At 42.0% G+C, this 13,778-nt stretch overlaps 1 protein-coding gene across 4 annotated transcripts in view; it reads left to right on the top strand.

Moving 5' to 3' along the window:
* IL17RB (interleukin 17 receptor B) overlaps positions 1 to 13,778 on the top strand; it is a 37,425-nt gene that overhangs the window by 16,286 nt on the left and 7,361 nt on the right. For 2 of the 4 annotated variants that reach the window (XM_038408638.2, XM_043517972.1), the window contains exons 2-5: positions 7,424 to 7,551; positions 8,595 to 8,721; positions 10,532 to 10,579; positions 11,768 to 11,919. In XM_038408638.2, coding sequence (XP_038264566.1) covers positions 7,462 to 7,551; positions 8,595 to 8,721; positions 10,532 to 10,579; positions 11,768 to 11,919 — 417 coding nt within the window. In that variant the 5' untranslated portion in view covers positions 7,424 to 7,461. Of the gene's footprint in view, positions 1 to 37; positions 63 to 2,942; positions 3,084 to 7,423; positions 7,552 to 8,594; positions 8,722 to 10,531; positions 10,580 to 11,767; positions 11,920 to 13,778 lie in introns of all 4 variants that reach the window. The other 2 variants (XM_038408634.2, XM_038408636.2) reach the window with 2 other exon arrangements.

The following is a 13,778-nucleotide window of genomic DNA, read 5'->3' as shown; positions in this document are numbered from 1 at the left end:
ATTTTGTTTTATTTTAATGCTGTTTTCTTTCTTACAGTCGATTAACTGTGGCTTTGAAACTGGTATGTATAAATAAAATGGATCTCTTTACACTGTTAAAAGAGGTACCTAATTAAATATAGCTAATCTGTGATTATTCAGCTTTAGGCAGCGAGTAATATGGGCGTGGTGCCCCTGCACCATAAATATTCATAAAGGTGGGCCCGGCTCCACCAATGTTTGGGACCCAGGCCCCGTGCTTTGGGGGGCCCCGAGCCATGGCTTGGCAACAAGGGGCACTTTCACCCCGGGGACAGCCCCCCCCCGTCCCTGTGTGCTGCGGAGAGTCGCTGAGCCGGTTCCCAGCTCAGGCAGAGACAGGCACACACAGCTGTAGGGACAGACAGATGGGGGTGGCGGAGGAGCAGTGATGGGCACTCCTAGGCTGGCATTAAGTACTGAGGTGGCTTCCTGGGGGGGCTATAGCAAACCCCACCCCCCGCCGCAGACCATACGCAGGCTGCAGCTGCCTCCGTCCATCACTCCCCCCCACCCCATAGAGACCCACACAACCCTTTGCCCCCACCGGCCCTTGTGCCCCCATCACCCCCTCTCCAGAGAGCCCCCCCTTTGTGCCTCCAGAGTCAGATCCCCTCCCCCCTGCCTCCCCTGCTCACTACAGTCTTCCCTTCTCAAGCCCACTGGCTGGGAGGCTCCCAACCTGGCCACCACGGCTAATGGGAGTTGGACCTGAGGCAGCCTGCCTGACCATGTCTCCTCAGCAGGGGAAGGGGGAGCCACAGGTGAGCAAGCCCCAGTCATCATCATCACAGGCACAGCAATTCTCTGGGTATTTAATTTCACAGAAGCAAGTAATTCAATCTAATCGTCCTTTCCAGACAGTTTGTGGCTTTTCATGTAAGGAAACTTACAATTTCTTTACAAAGAAGTCCATTTATAGTTTTTCACTTGAGAAGTATATTTTCTGGTGGTTCATAAGCTCATTTATTTTGTTAACTCAGTTTCATAGGCAATTTTCAAAGTCATTTATTGTACCTGGTTTTTCCATTGGCCCAAAAACACATTGAAGATGTGCAGATTTTTATTTCTGTGGACAAACCACCCTATGTAGAAACATAAATGTTGTTGGAGCTGGAAAACCTCTGGAAGGGTAAGGGTCCCTTCAGGAAATCGTCCTCAAGTCATTCATTCTTCTGGGCATTCTATTCTATTGTTCCCTCCTACAGTGATCGTGATCAGTGTTTTCATCCACAGGGGAGAGGCCCAAGATTGGGTCAATCCTGCAACGACTCTGCTTCTACCCTTGTTTTCTGTCTGCTCCCTTTACCAGCCCCTTTGGTCTCCCTGGGATTCCCCCTACCATTACTTTCTCTGGAGCTTCTCATGCAGTAAAGTCTATCATTACAGGTTCTTATCTCTGTAATGTATTTAATTTTGATGTATTTATTGTTAATGCACGATGGGAGTCCTCCTTCAGCCCTCTGTATAAATTGATCCCCTTCTTTCCATATGTTTTGCCCATAGGGTTTTCTGCAACCCTAGGGCAGCCAGTAATAACCCCTGTGCCTTTGCAATGGGGTGAGGGAAGGGGACCATGGGTTCCTTATTTATGTGATTTGCAAGAAGTGTTATCGTTACTCAGGGTACCAAATGTGTTTAAATGATATAAGTGCCTTGTAAAATCCCACAGCAAGTTCATTTTCATTTCTCATGTAATAATCTCATATTCAATATACATACATTTTTCATTAATTATGTGAGTTTAATTATTAATTATTATTATTTATTATTTATTATTAGCTAGGTTACTGGGTTTTTTTCAGTGTGGAAAATTCTGTGCTTTTTAGGGGTTGAATGACATAATAACCCCCACCCCAAAAAAATCACTAAGTCCGGTAATTTTGTCAAGTGTCCGTCATGCAAAACAGAGGTGTCTACCCCTGCCCCATGCTTCATGGAGGTGCAGGATCCAGGCAGCCTGGTGGGCTAGCAGGGGACCTGGTGTCCCCCTGAAGCACGGGGCCCCCCAAAGTGTGGGGCCCGGGGCAATTGCTCCAGTCCGTCCTATGGACGGGATGGCTCTGCTTGGGCACCACCAAAAATTATACAAATGTGGCACCCCTACGACATGCTGCCTGATAAGGTGAGCCTTGCTCCTACCACTTTGCTATTAGCGTTGGCTTTTCTTTTTTTTTAAAGCTTTCTCTCGCTGATAAGAGACACCGTTTCCAATGCAATCCGATGAAGTGAGCTGTAGCTCACGAAAGCTTATGCTCTAATAAATTTGTTAGTCTCTAAGGTGCAACAAGTACTCCTGTTCTTTTTGCGAATACAGACTAACACGGCTGCTACTCTGAAACCTGATCTCTTACAGGAGACACTGAGTACAGCTACATTGTCCCACCTCACAATACTGTCTCAGGAGCAGTACTAGTTTAGAGCCTGGAGATATCTCATTTGTGTTGGTAGCATTGGGAGGACATCCCCCCCCTCCATTTTTTTAGATATTGCTCTATTTCTTGGTAAAAAAACACCCTGGTTTACATTAAATGTGGTTAAATGTGCTTATTAATACAGGAAAGACACTGCAAATGTCATCAATGTACATGATTTCCAAACTTATGCTCAGACTGACTTTATAAGATATATCTGATTTGAAGTTTCACAGCACATGAAAAGAATGTATCATTTAGTTACATAAGAACAAACAATCAGAGTTTTTGAAATAAACTGTTAGTGTCAGAAACAGAATCTGTTGGGTGCATGGGAGAGGAGTGGTTTTCCTAATGATAAATTCTTGTTTCTGAGACACAAAAAGTGATTATTTTCATAAGTAGGTGAAAAATACCAGTAGAATTCACAGACTGATTGACAGATATGGAATGTGTTTAAATACTAGGTAGCTGCTCTACTTTTAACTCATGTCTACTCATCTTTGCAAGGTCCTGCCCATGAGTTGAGAAAGTGGCACAATCTAACACCGGCAGATCTTCATAATCTCAGTGCCCAGTTAATTGAAACAGAAGTGGAGACACACTTCAGGTCATATCTTATAAATATCAGCTGGAGCCTCAGCATGGATGGTAGGTGTGACATGCAAGTACATAAGACTATACAATATAAAATTTCCTTTTGAATTTAGTGCTTGTGAAGCATGTTGTATTAACAGCCCTGAACACCAATATCCTCCAAGCACACAACAAGAATAGTGGCAATGAAAGCTTCTTTATGCTGCCCTGCCATCTTGCCTCAGTCTTGAATGGAAGGAACCACTTTTAAGAGCAAGTCTGTCTGCATGACCCATTTGACACTTGGCTTCTCCATAGAAATTGCTAATCATGGTGTAGTTATTGACGACTGTGCTGGTGAGTTTTCTCATGTGGAACACTTGTCAAATGGGAAGTGGATTGAGACCTTCAACCATCAATTACAGGTTTCAGAGTAGCAGCCATGCTAGTCTGTGTCCACAAAAAGAAAAGGAGGACTTGTGGCACCTTAGAGACGAATAAATGTATTTGAGCATAAGCTTTCGTGAGCTACAGCTCACTTCATCGGATGCATTCAGTGGAAAATACAGTGGCGAGATTTATATACACAGAGAACATGAAACAATGGATATTACCATCCACACTGTAACGAGAGTAATCAGGTAAGGTGAGCTATTACCAGCAGGAGAGCGGGGGTGGGGGGGAACCTTTTGTAGTGATAATCAAGGTAGGCCATTTCCAGCAGTTGACAAGAACATCTGAGGAACAGCGGGGGGGGGTAATAAACATGGAGAAATAGTTTTACTTTGTGTAATGACCCATCCACTACCAGTCTTTATTCAAGGCTAAGTAAATTGTATCCAGTTTGCAAATTAATTCCAATTCAGCAGTCTCTCGTTGGAGTCTGTTTTTGAAGTTTTTTTGTTGAAGAATTGCCACTTTTAGGTCTGTAATCGAGTGACCAAAGAGATTGAAGTGTTTTCCAACTGGTTTTTGAATGTTATAATTCTTGACGTCTGATTTGTGTCCATTTATTCTTTTACGTAGAGACTGTCCAGTTTGGCCAATGTACATGGCAGAGGGGCATTGCTGGCACATGATAGCATATATCACATTGGTAGATGTGCAGGTGAACGAGCCTCTGATAGTGTGGCTGATGTGATTAGGCCCTATGATGGTGTCCCCGAATAGATATGTGGACACAGTTGGCAATGGGCTTTGTTGCAAGGATAGGTTCCTGGGTTAGTGGTTCTGTTGTGTGGTGTGTAGTTGCTGGTGAGTATTTGCTTCAGGTTGGCGGGCTTTCTGTAAGCAAGGACTGGCCTGTCTCCCAAGATCTGTGAGAGTGATGGGTCGTCCTTCAGGATAGGTTGTAGATCCTTGATGATACGTTGGAGAGGTTTTAGTTGGGGGCTGAAGGTGATGGCTAGTGGCGTTCTGTTCTTTTCTTTGTTGGGCCTGTCCTGTAGTAGGTAATTTCTGGGTACTCTTCTGGCTCTGTCAATCTGTTTCTTCACTTCAGCAGGTGGGTATTGTAGTTGTAGGAATGCTTGATAGAGACCTTGTAGGTGTTTGTCTGAGAGGTTGGAGCAAATGCGGTTGTATCGTAGAGTTTGGCTGTAGACAATGGATCGTGTGGTGTGGTCTGGATGAAAGCTGGAGGTACATAGGTAGGAATAGTGGTCAGTAGGTTTCCGGTATAGGGTGATGTTTATGTGACCATCGCTTATTAGCACCGTAGTGTCCAGGAAGTGGATCTCTTGTGTGGACTGGTCCAGGCTGAGGTTGATAGTGGGATGGAAATTGTTGAAACCATGGTGGAATTCCTCAAGGGTTTCTTTTCCATGAGTCCAGATGATGAAGATGTCATCAATGTAGCGCAAGTAGAGTAGGGGCATTAGGGGACGAGAGCTGAGGAAGCGTTGTTCTAAGTCAGCCATAAAAATGTTGGCATACTCTGGGGCTATGCAGGTACCCATAGCAGTGCCGCTGATTTGAAGGTATACATTGTCCCCAAATGTGAAATAGTTATGGCTGAAGACAAAGTCACGAAGTTCAGCCACCAGGTTAGCCATGACATTATCGGGGATAGTGTTCCTGACGGCTTGTAGTCCATCTTTGTGTGGAATATTGGTGTAGAGGCTTCTACATCCATAGTGGCCAGGATGGTGTTTTCAGGAAGATCACCAATGGATTTTAGTTTCCTCAGAAAGTCAGTGGTGTCTTGAAGATAGCTAAAGGCGTACTTGTGGCACCTTAGAGACTAACAAATTTATTAGAGCATAAGCTTTCGTGAGTTACAGCTCATTTCATCGGATGCATTTGGTGGAAAATACAGGGGGGAGATTGATATACACACACAGAGAACATGAAACAATGGGTTTTATCATACACACTGTAAGGAGAAAAAAGAAAAGGAGTACTTGTGGCACCTTAGAGACTAACAAATTTATTAGAGCATAAGCTTTTGTGAGCTGTAGCTCACGAAAGCTTATGCTCTAATAAATTTGTTAGTCTCTAAGGTGCCACAGGTACTCCTTTTCCTTTTGCGAATACAGACTAACAGGGCTGCTACTCTGAAAACTGTAAGGAGAGTGATCACTTAAGATAAGCCATCACCAGCAGCGGGGGGGGGGGGAGGGGGAGGGAGGGAAGGAGGAAAACCTATCATGGTGACAAGCAAGGTAGGCTATTTCCAGCAGTTAACAAGAATTTTTCTCCCCCCCCCACCCTACCCCCCACTGTTCCTCAGATATTCAAATGCATCCGATGAAGTGAGCTGTAGCTCACGAAAGCTTATGCTCTAATAAATTTGTTAGTCTCTAAGGTGCCACAAGTACTCCTTTTCTTTTTTAGTTAATCTCTTGCAGGCATGCTTTCTAGCCAACAAACCACAACCTTAAAAGTCATTGTTTGTTCCTTTTTCTATTCCTCTCTACCTCCAACTCTCCCCATCCCCCACATATGATTTTTTCCTTTGTTAACAGTAGTAACTGAATCATGTGGTCAGGGGGTCCAGAGGATTGTGCAGTTTGCTCTAACAGAGCGATTCTCAAACTGTGGGTTGGAACCCCAAAGTGGGTCGCAACCCCATTTTAATGGGGTTGCCAGAGTCAGCGTTAGACTTGCTGGGGTCCCAGGGCTGAAGCCAAAGCCCAAGGGCTTCAGCTGGGGTGGCAGGGCTCATGCTCCACCCCGACTCTGCCCCGTCTGGAGTCATGTAGTAATTTTTGTTGTCAGAAGAAGGCCGTGGTGCAATGAAGTTTGAAAACCACTGCTCTAACACTTAATCATCGTTGCTGTGATCTTTGTCATGGCAATTCCTAGCACATACATGTGCATGCAAATCAAAGGATAGTCATGATAGTACAAATGTAATGGAAATACAGTTTTAGAAATCAGACATTGCTTTGTACTCAAAAAAATCTCAATATTTTAAGCATTTTTCGTTTTTAGTACAAACCACTAGAACACTTCATATGCTAAGTGTCAATGTAGGAGTTGATGTGCCACTATTAAAGATTGTTTTTTTTAAGCTCAACTGGCTGCAGGCTTCATTTTAAGCCCCCTCTCCCCCCACCTCTCTTTTTTGTAACCTTGTAGAGGGAAAATCTCATGAATGAGCTTCGGGGCTGGAGGTGAAGTATTCACTGATTTCACAGTGCTGTATGCATCACTGAGGTGAAAGTAGCTGGTATATTCCAGCAGCAAACTTTTAACTGAGTTTGTAACTTGTTAGTGACATAGTTGGCTCTAATCATACACACATAACATAGTTAATAAACAGTTAGTAAGCACAGCAGCTAATCATATGCCAGCCTACCATAATGGCTTATGCTGGTTTATAGTTGTTTTTCTTTAACCAGTTCATAACATTGTTTCTTTGCTGTATATGGAGAACCCACCTAATAATACATGTGTATGGCCATTTTTCCTTCCTCACAGCTTTTTGGTAGAAGGACATCGCAGAGCATATTACCTCATATATTGCTACTGATGCTCTAACCTTGCTATGGCACTCTGGGATAGCTGCCTAGATTTTCCCAGAGTGCACTGCTACACATAAAAGTTAGTGTTGTCGTTATAGATGTACTGTATACATATGATTGAGCTGTGAAAAGAGATATGCTATGGCCTTAACTTAGTCAAGTTTGTTTTAACTTGGTCAGATGAGTCTGGCATGAACTAGTTATTACAAAAACATGGTGATAGCTAAGACCATGGTTTATAAAGTAAATAGAGCCAAAGGGTTAAGAGTATCATGACAACCTTAAAATATCATTGCTTTCATTAGTTTATGCAAGGATCTATTGTATCACTATAGTTTTCTCTGTTTAATACTGCACACGGTTTATTTTATTTCTTTATGTATGAGCAGCAAAGATCTATGCAAATATTTATATCTATGAATACCATTTTTTCTTCTTTACTTCCAGCCAGCATCAAAGAACTCACAGCCACAAAGATCTGTGTGATGAGTAAAGGAACTAGAGAACATTTTGAGTGTGTTCGGTGCAATTACACAGAGAAGTTTCAAAGTCAAACCATGCTTGGGAATAGAAGAGTAAGAACATTTTTAAAAAAGTGATTATTTTGTCATTTGTTGTTGTTAGGGAGGAGAGAGTAGGGAGGTGTAATTTAAAAATTAAGACCAGATCATTCCTCTGTGCCACAAGTAATGTATAGAGGGCTGGTAAAGAATGAGTTGTGAATTGGACTCCTTCAGAAAATCTAGTAAAACAGGTTTAGCTGTACAAACCTGCATTTTTTCAGATCCTGGCAGAGAGTAAAGCTGTGTGGAAGACCTAGCTGCGCCTTTTCCCATGGCAGCATGTCTCCCCAATAAGTTCTGCTCCCACGCTGTCTCTGTGTTTTGGAGCTCACAGTACAGAGGGGCAGCCAATATGAGATAATACAGGCTGGTTCAGTATTATCTTCCTTTTCACAATCAGAGGATAGTGGATGGTATCCTGGATGGCAGCTCTCCTCCCAAACTGCCCTTTCCAATCTTGTGGAACCCCAAGCCCATGATACACCTGTGGTGAATTTCTAAAAGACTGAGGAACTAGGACAGCTTGATGTGGAGCCATTGCTCTTTCTTTCTGCACTTCTACCTCCCCAACTATGCCTGATCTGGCTCCTGTGAATGCATGAAAATGACAGGGATGATTAGCTTTGTGGTATCTTTCAAATGTTAGTTGTTGTTTTTTAATTATTATTAAGATGAAGAGAAACCATGGGTTTTCAAAGCTGGATTTGGATATGTTATTCTGAATACAGTTCCTTCCAAGTATATAGGATTGGAAACGAAATTTGTTCTTCTACAAGGCATAAACTGATATTGGAAAAGTTACTGAATGATTTTTGATATCAGGATCTTAAGAACCAAACAAGTTTCACAGCAGTGTGTATTTCAGACATTCTATGTACCTTAAAATTATATATTTCACTGTTTCAATGTACATCTCTCTCAGTATTTAATGATTTGAGAGGAAAATTCTCTTCTCAGTTATACCAGCACAACTCACAGAGTTCACTGAAGTTGCCAAGCATAACTGAAAGAAGAATTTGGCCCTCAAAACTGCTGTTTTAATTGTTTTGTTTTAGTGGCAGTTCCACCACATTGGATTCCCTGTAGAGCCAGAAATGTCTTATTCTATCAGTGCTTACAACCTTCCCCCAGCAAATATATATGAGGATTCTCCATCAAAATCCATCATGTTAACTTCACCAGGTAATTTACCAGTCTCTATTTAACCTGGTTCATATGAAAATCTCATTTATGATACTAAATAATTTCCAGACTTTATTGTATAAGATGTTTTGAAAAGCTAGGAATCAACAAAAACAAATGTATTTTATATTTAAACAGACTGCAAAATAAACATGTAAATGCAGAGATAATTAATTCAGTGTTGATAACATATCCTTAGTTACTTTTTCCTTCCAAGTTCTCCTTTCTCTTCCCTACTTTCTTTCTCTCTAATTTCTAGTAACAGGTAAAGTCAGATTTTTAAAGCAGAAAACTGTTGGCTTTGTAGATTTTTTTTGTTTTTTTTTTATGTCGTCACACCTGTGGCTAACTTTATTCTCACTTTTAGTTCTTAATAAACTAATCAAGAATATTAAGCTTTCTCTAAAATTATAAGGCAGCTTGGTAATAGGCTAAGTGTTCAAAAAGTGGGGCCAGATGGCTCAGGTGATTCTGAGTTACCAATCCTTGTTTGGTGACTCTGTGAAATAAGTATTTGAGGTCTGTCCAGTTCCTAGTGAACAAGGTTTCCATACCACAACAAGCACGATCACAAGTGATACTACAACTGGCATCCATCTTGGCACTCAGGGGGCTATATGGATATCCACGCTACCTTCACATCTAGATTTGGACTTCCCCTCCACCAGGGTTAAGGTGCTGCTGTGCTGTACTTGTTCTGTAGACAGATATTGTCCTCTTCCAGGGCTGTCAATTTCGCATCTTTAAAAAGCACTATGTTCACTTTGTTTTTAAATCACTGTAAGCAGGCATGACCTTGTCTTGTCTTTTCTTGTTTAGATTTTTGACTGCTGGGAATTAGATAATTAAAAAGCAGAGGAAGCAGTTCAAGGGCCTTTTTTTTAATTGTGGTAATATCATAGAATCATAGAATATTAGAGTTGGAAGAGACCTCAGGAGGTCATCAAGTCCAACCCCCTGCTCAAAGCAGACCAACCCCAACTAAATCATCCCAGCCAGGGCTTTGTCAAGCCAGGCCTTAAAAACCTCTAAGGATGGAGATTCCACCACCTCCAAAGGTAACCCATCCAGTGCTTCCCACCCTCCTAGTGAAATGGTTTTTCCTAATATCCAACCTAGACCTCCAGCACTGCAATTTGAGACCATTGCTTCTTGTTGTCATCTGACACCACTGAGAACAGCTTAGCGCCATCCTCTTTGGCACCCCTCTTCAGGTAGTTGAAGGCTGCTATCAAATCCCCCTTCACTCTTCTCTTCTGCAGACTAAATAATCCCAGTTCCCTCAGCCTCTCCTCATAAATCATGTGTCCCAGCCCCCTAACCATTTTCATTGTCCTCTGCTGGACTCTCCAATTTGTTCACATCCCTTCTGTAGTGGGGGGACCAACCATCTTAGTGGGGGTAGATGCATGTATTACATGTGAAGAGGCTTCTAATGTTATCAGAAAGACCAAGTTTTTTTTGTTTGGGTTCATAAATTGCCACCAGAAGATTTTATCTGAAGAGAATCATGTGTCTGTAGTGTGGTTACCTGCATACATGAGCAGAGCTGCCCACATTTTTGTGCCTGAGACGGGAGAAGGATGTGACACTTCCAAAATGGGAGAACTAAATGAGGAGATGAGAATGCTGCTTGTGGAGTTCATTTCATAGGAGCTGCCTAGGAATGCAAATAACTCTAATTGTGATTTCTACAGTTTGTTGATGAGAAATAACTTCATATGTGCATTCGATAGGCTTCAATGAAAATATATAGCTGCAAAGAGATAATATATTTGCTAAAATATATAAAATCCATTTAAATCCACAGGTTGTAAAGATAATGTAATGAAATACAGCAAAAGTTGCATAGAAATAGGTAAGTGCAATAGATGTATCTTTGGATTTATTTTCACAAATGTAGCAATATGGACAACCTTGATATTTATTTTCTACCTTATAAAGCCTTTAAAATACTGAAAAGGGGGGATGAACACCTTGGGGCCAATTTCAGTGCCAGGATATACATGCAGTCAATGAGAAGAAAGAAAACTGCTCATAACTCTTCACAAGATTATATTTATCCAACCTTGAATAGGCCCATAAGGGACTATCTGCCCTTTGAGACTAATTAAATAAAAAAATCCCATGTAAATGTGCAAATATTGAAATCCAACTATCTTATCCCCTGTAGTTTTGACAAAAAGCCCTCCTTGTATCCTTTTGGACATTCTTTGTAATAAAGAATATAATAGCATTATGCTGATATCTGGTGTCTTGTGTGTGATATCAGATCTGACCACGTCCCAACCGCAATCCCAGCTATGAAGGATGGAGTGAATGCTGCCACTGTTAAATAGGAAGCAGAGACCTAAATCTGAATCTTGCTTCTGGTACCAAATTTGAATTCCCCTGAAATTAGAAGTTTGAGAATCCTGCACATTCCTAAAGTAGCAGTAGGCACAGTCTAAATTAGAGGATATTTCCATACTTCCTAATCTAATATATTGTGGGATTGAGAGACTAATTTGGTATGTGTTTGTAAGATGGTAGAGTTAGTCCAGTTACCATTGGACAGGTCCCAGATTGCAAAAGGCACCTGTGATGAGGCAAAGGAATTCCATACAGGATCTGGTAGGGAGGAGGCTAAAAAGCCTTTGTGAATTTGTTTGAGTCTTAAATATGCGGGACATGCTTGCCACTTTCAGTTTAAAATATCAGTGCCTGAACTCAGCAGCAACATAGCTACTTTGACCAACCACTCTTCTGACTAGCCACTCTGAGACACACACATCTCTCTCCCCAGAGGGGAACTTCAGCAGAGAGGCCAACAAGTGAATGGGTGTGGAATTTAGCCTGTTTTCTCACTTCTAGAGGTTGTCTCCGCTGGTCAGAATTAGGGCACTGTGGGGCAATTGTTTTCCCACTGCCCAGGCTGTCAAACAGGCAGCCAGTCTCTTGGGCTGTCAGTCTGGCACCTTTTATGAGCACTACATTCAAATGGGAACAACTTTCAGCGCATAGACAGTTATTAAGAATTTTAAACTGTATTCTTTACAACCCACAGGAAGTCTGTGGAATCCAAATATAACTGCATGCAAAACAGAGGCAGAAGTGGAAGTGAATTTTACAACAAGTAGCCTTGGGACCAAATATACCATACTTCTCTATGAGTGTGAGAAATGTGATGTACCTATTGAAAGGGATTTGATGACAAAGGTATTTTTCTTGTACATATAACAGCTAACATTAAAACATACACATGCTTTTTTAGATACCTAAAAATGGTAAATCCAGTTTCTTTTATTTTTCTTCTCCTTTATCACAATCTACATTACAACACATTTTACCAAGTTAGCGGGGGGCATGCCTTTTTCAGACAAATTAGAAGAACTGGCCAGCAGTTCATGAGAAGTCTGTGTGCTGGGTTCTAGGAGAATGACAGCCTATTTTAGGAAGAGCTGTGCTCCAATGATTATGGTCCTTTTCTCCAAGAATGCAGCAAGTTTTCCTTTGTGCTTCAGGTGGTAAGAGAACTGGGTAAAATTCCAGAGCCTGAGTATTTGAGTTCTGCTAATTTGGAAGGCCTAGTCAATAATCTGCAGCACACACTGTCCACTGGCTCTGTGGATATGGGGAAAACAGTGGACATGATATATCTTGACTTTAGCAAAGCTTTTGATATGGTCTCCCACAGTATTCTTGCCAGTAAGTTAAAGAAGTATGGATTGGATGAATGGATGACAAGGTGGATAGAAAGCTGGCTAGATTGTCAGGCTCAACGGGTAGTGATCAACAGATTGATGTCTAATTGGCAGCCACTATCAAGTGGAGTGCCCCAGGGGTCGGTCCTGGGGCCAGTTTTGTTCAACATTTTTATTAATAATCTGGATGATGGGATGGATTGCACCCTCAGCAAATTTGCAGATGACACTAAGCTGTGGGGAGATGTAGATACACTGGAGGGTAGGGTAGGGATAGGGTTCAGAGTGACTTAGACAAATTGGAGGCTTGGGCCAAAAGAAATCTGATGAGGTTCAACAAGGACAGGTGCAGAGTCCTGCACTTAGGAACGAAGAATCCCATGCACCGCTACAGGCTGGGGACCGACTGGCTAAGCGGCAGTTCTGCAGAAAAGGACCTGAGGATTACAGTGGATGAGAAGCTGGATAGGAGTCAGCAGTGTGCCCTTGTTGCCAAGAAGGCTAACGGCATATTGGGCTGCATTAGTAGAAGCATTGCCAGCAGATCGAGGGAAGTGACTATTTCCCTCTATTTGGCACTGGTGAAGCCACATCTGGAGTATTGCATCCAGTTTTGGGCCACCCACTACAGAAAGGATGTGGACAAATTGGAGAGAGTCCAGCAGAGGGCAACAAAAATGATGAGGGGGCTGGGGCACATGATTTATAAGGAGAGGCTGAGGAAACTGGAATTATTTAGTCTACAGAAGAGAAGAGTGAGGGGGGATTTGATAGCAGCCTTCAACTACCTGAAGGGGGGTTTCAAAGAGGATGGAGCTAGGCTGTTCTCAGTAGTGGCAGATGGCAGAAGAAGTAGCTATGGTTTCAAATTGCAGTGCTAGAGTCTAGATTGGATATTAGGAAAAACTATTTCACTAGGAGGGTGGTGAAGCACTGGAATGGTTACCTAGGGAAGTGGTGGAATCTCCATCCTTAGAGGTTTTTAAGGCCTGGCTTGACAAAGCCCTGGCTGGGATGATTTAGTTTGGGTTGGTCCTGCTTTGAGCAGGGGGTTGGGCTAGATGACCTCCTGAGGTCTCTTCTAACCCTAATCTTCTATGGTTCTACAATTCAAACATTTTGCTCCCCATGGTGCTACCTCATGGTTTACCCATTTATCTTTCAGATTTTAAAAATGCTTCGATTTGTAACATTTTCAAATTGGGAGTGTTCTACAGGGAAGGTGGAATAATAGACTGTAAAATGGTAATAAGTACTAGTTTAAATAAGCTTTACCTAAACTCAAACTTATTCTTAATGAAAGTTACATGCTGAGATATTCTGAAATTTTTTCTTACATAGCAAAGAGATCAGATTTAAAAATGATATAATCAT

The sequence above is a fragment of the Dermochelys coriacea genome, chromosome 7 (assembly GCF_009764565.3).
Source record: "Dermochelys coriacea isolate rDerCor1 chromosome 7, rDerCor1.pri.v4, whole genome shotgun sequence".
Taxonomy (NCBI): domain Eukaryota; kingdom Metazoa; phylum Chordata; order Testudines; family Dermochelyidae; genus Dermochelys; species Dermochelys coriacea.
The sequence above is the reverse complement of the archived record's forward strand: the minus strand, read 5'-3'. Positions and strand labels throughout refer to the sequence as shown.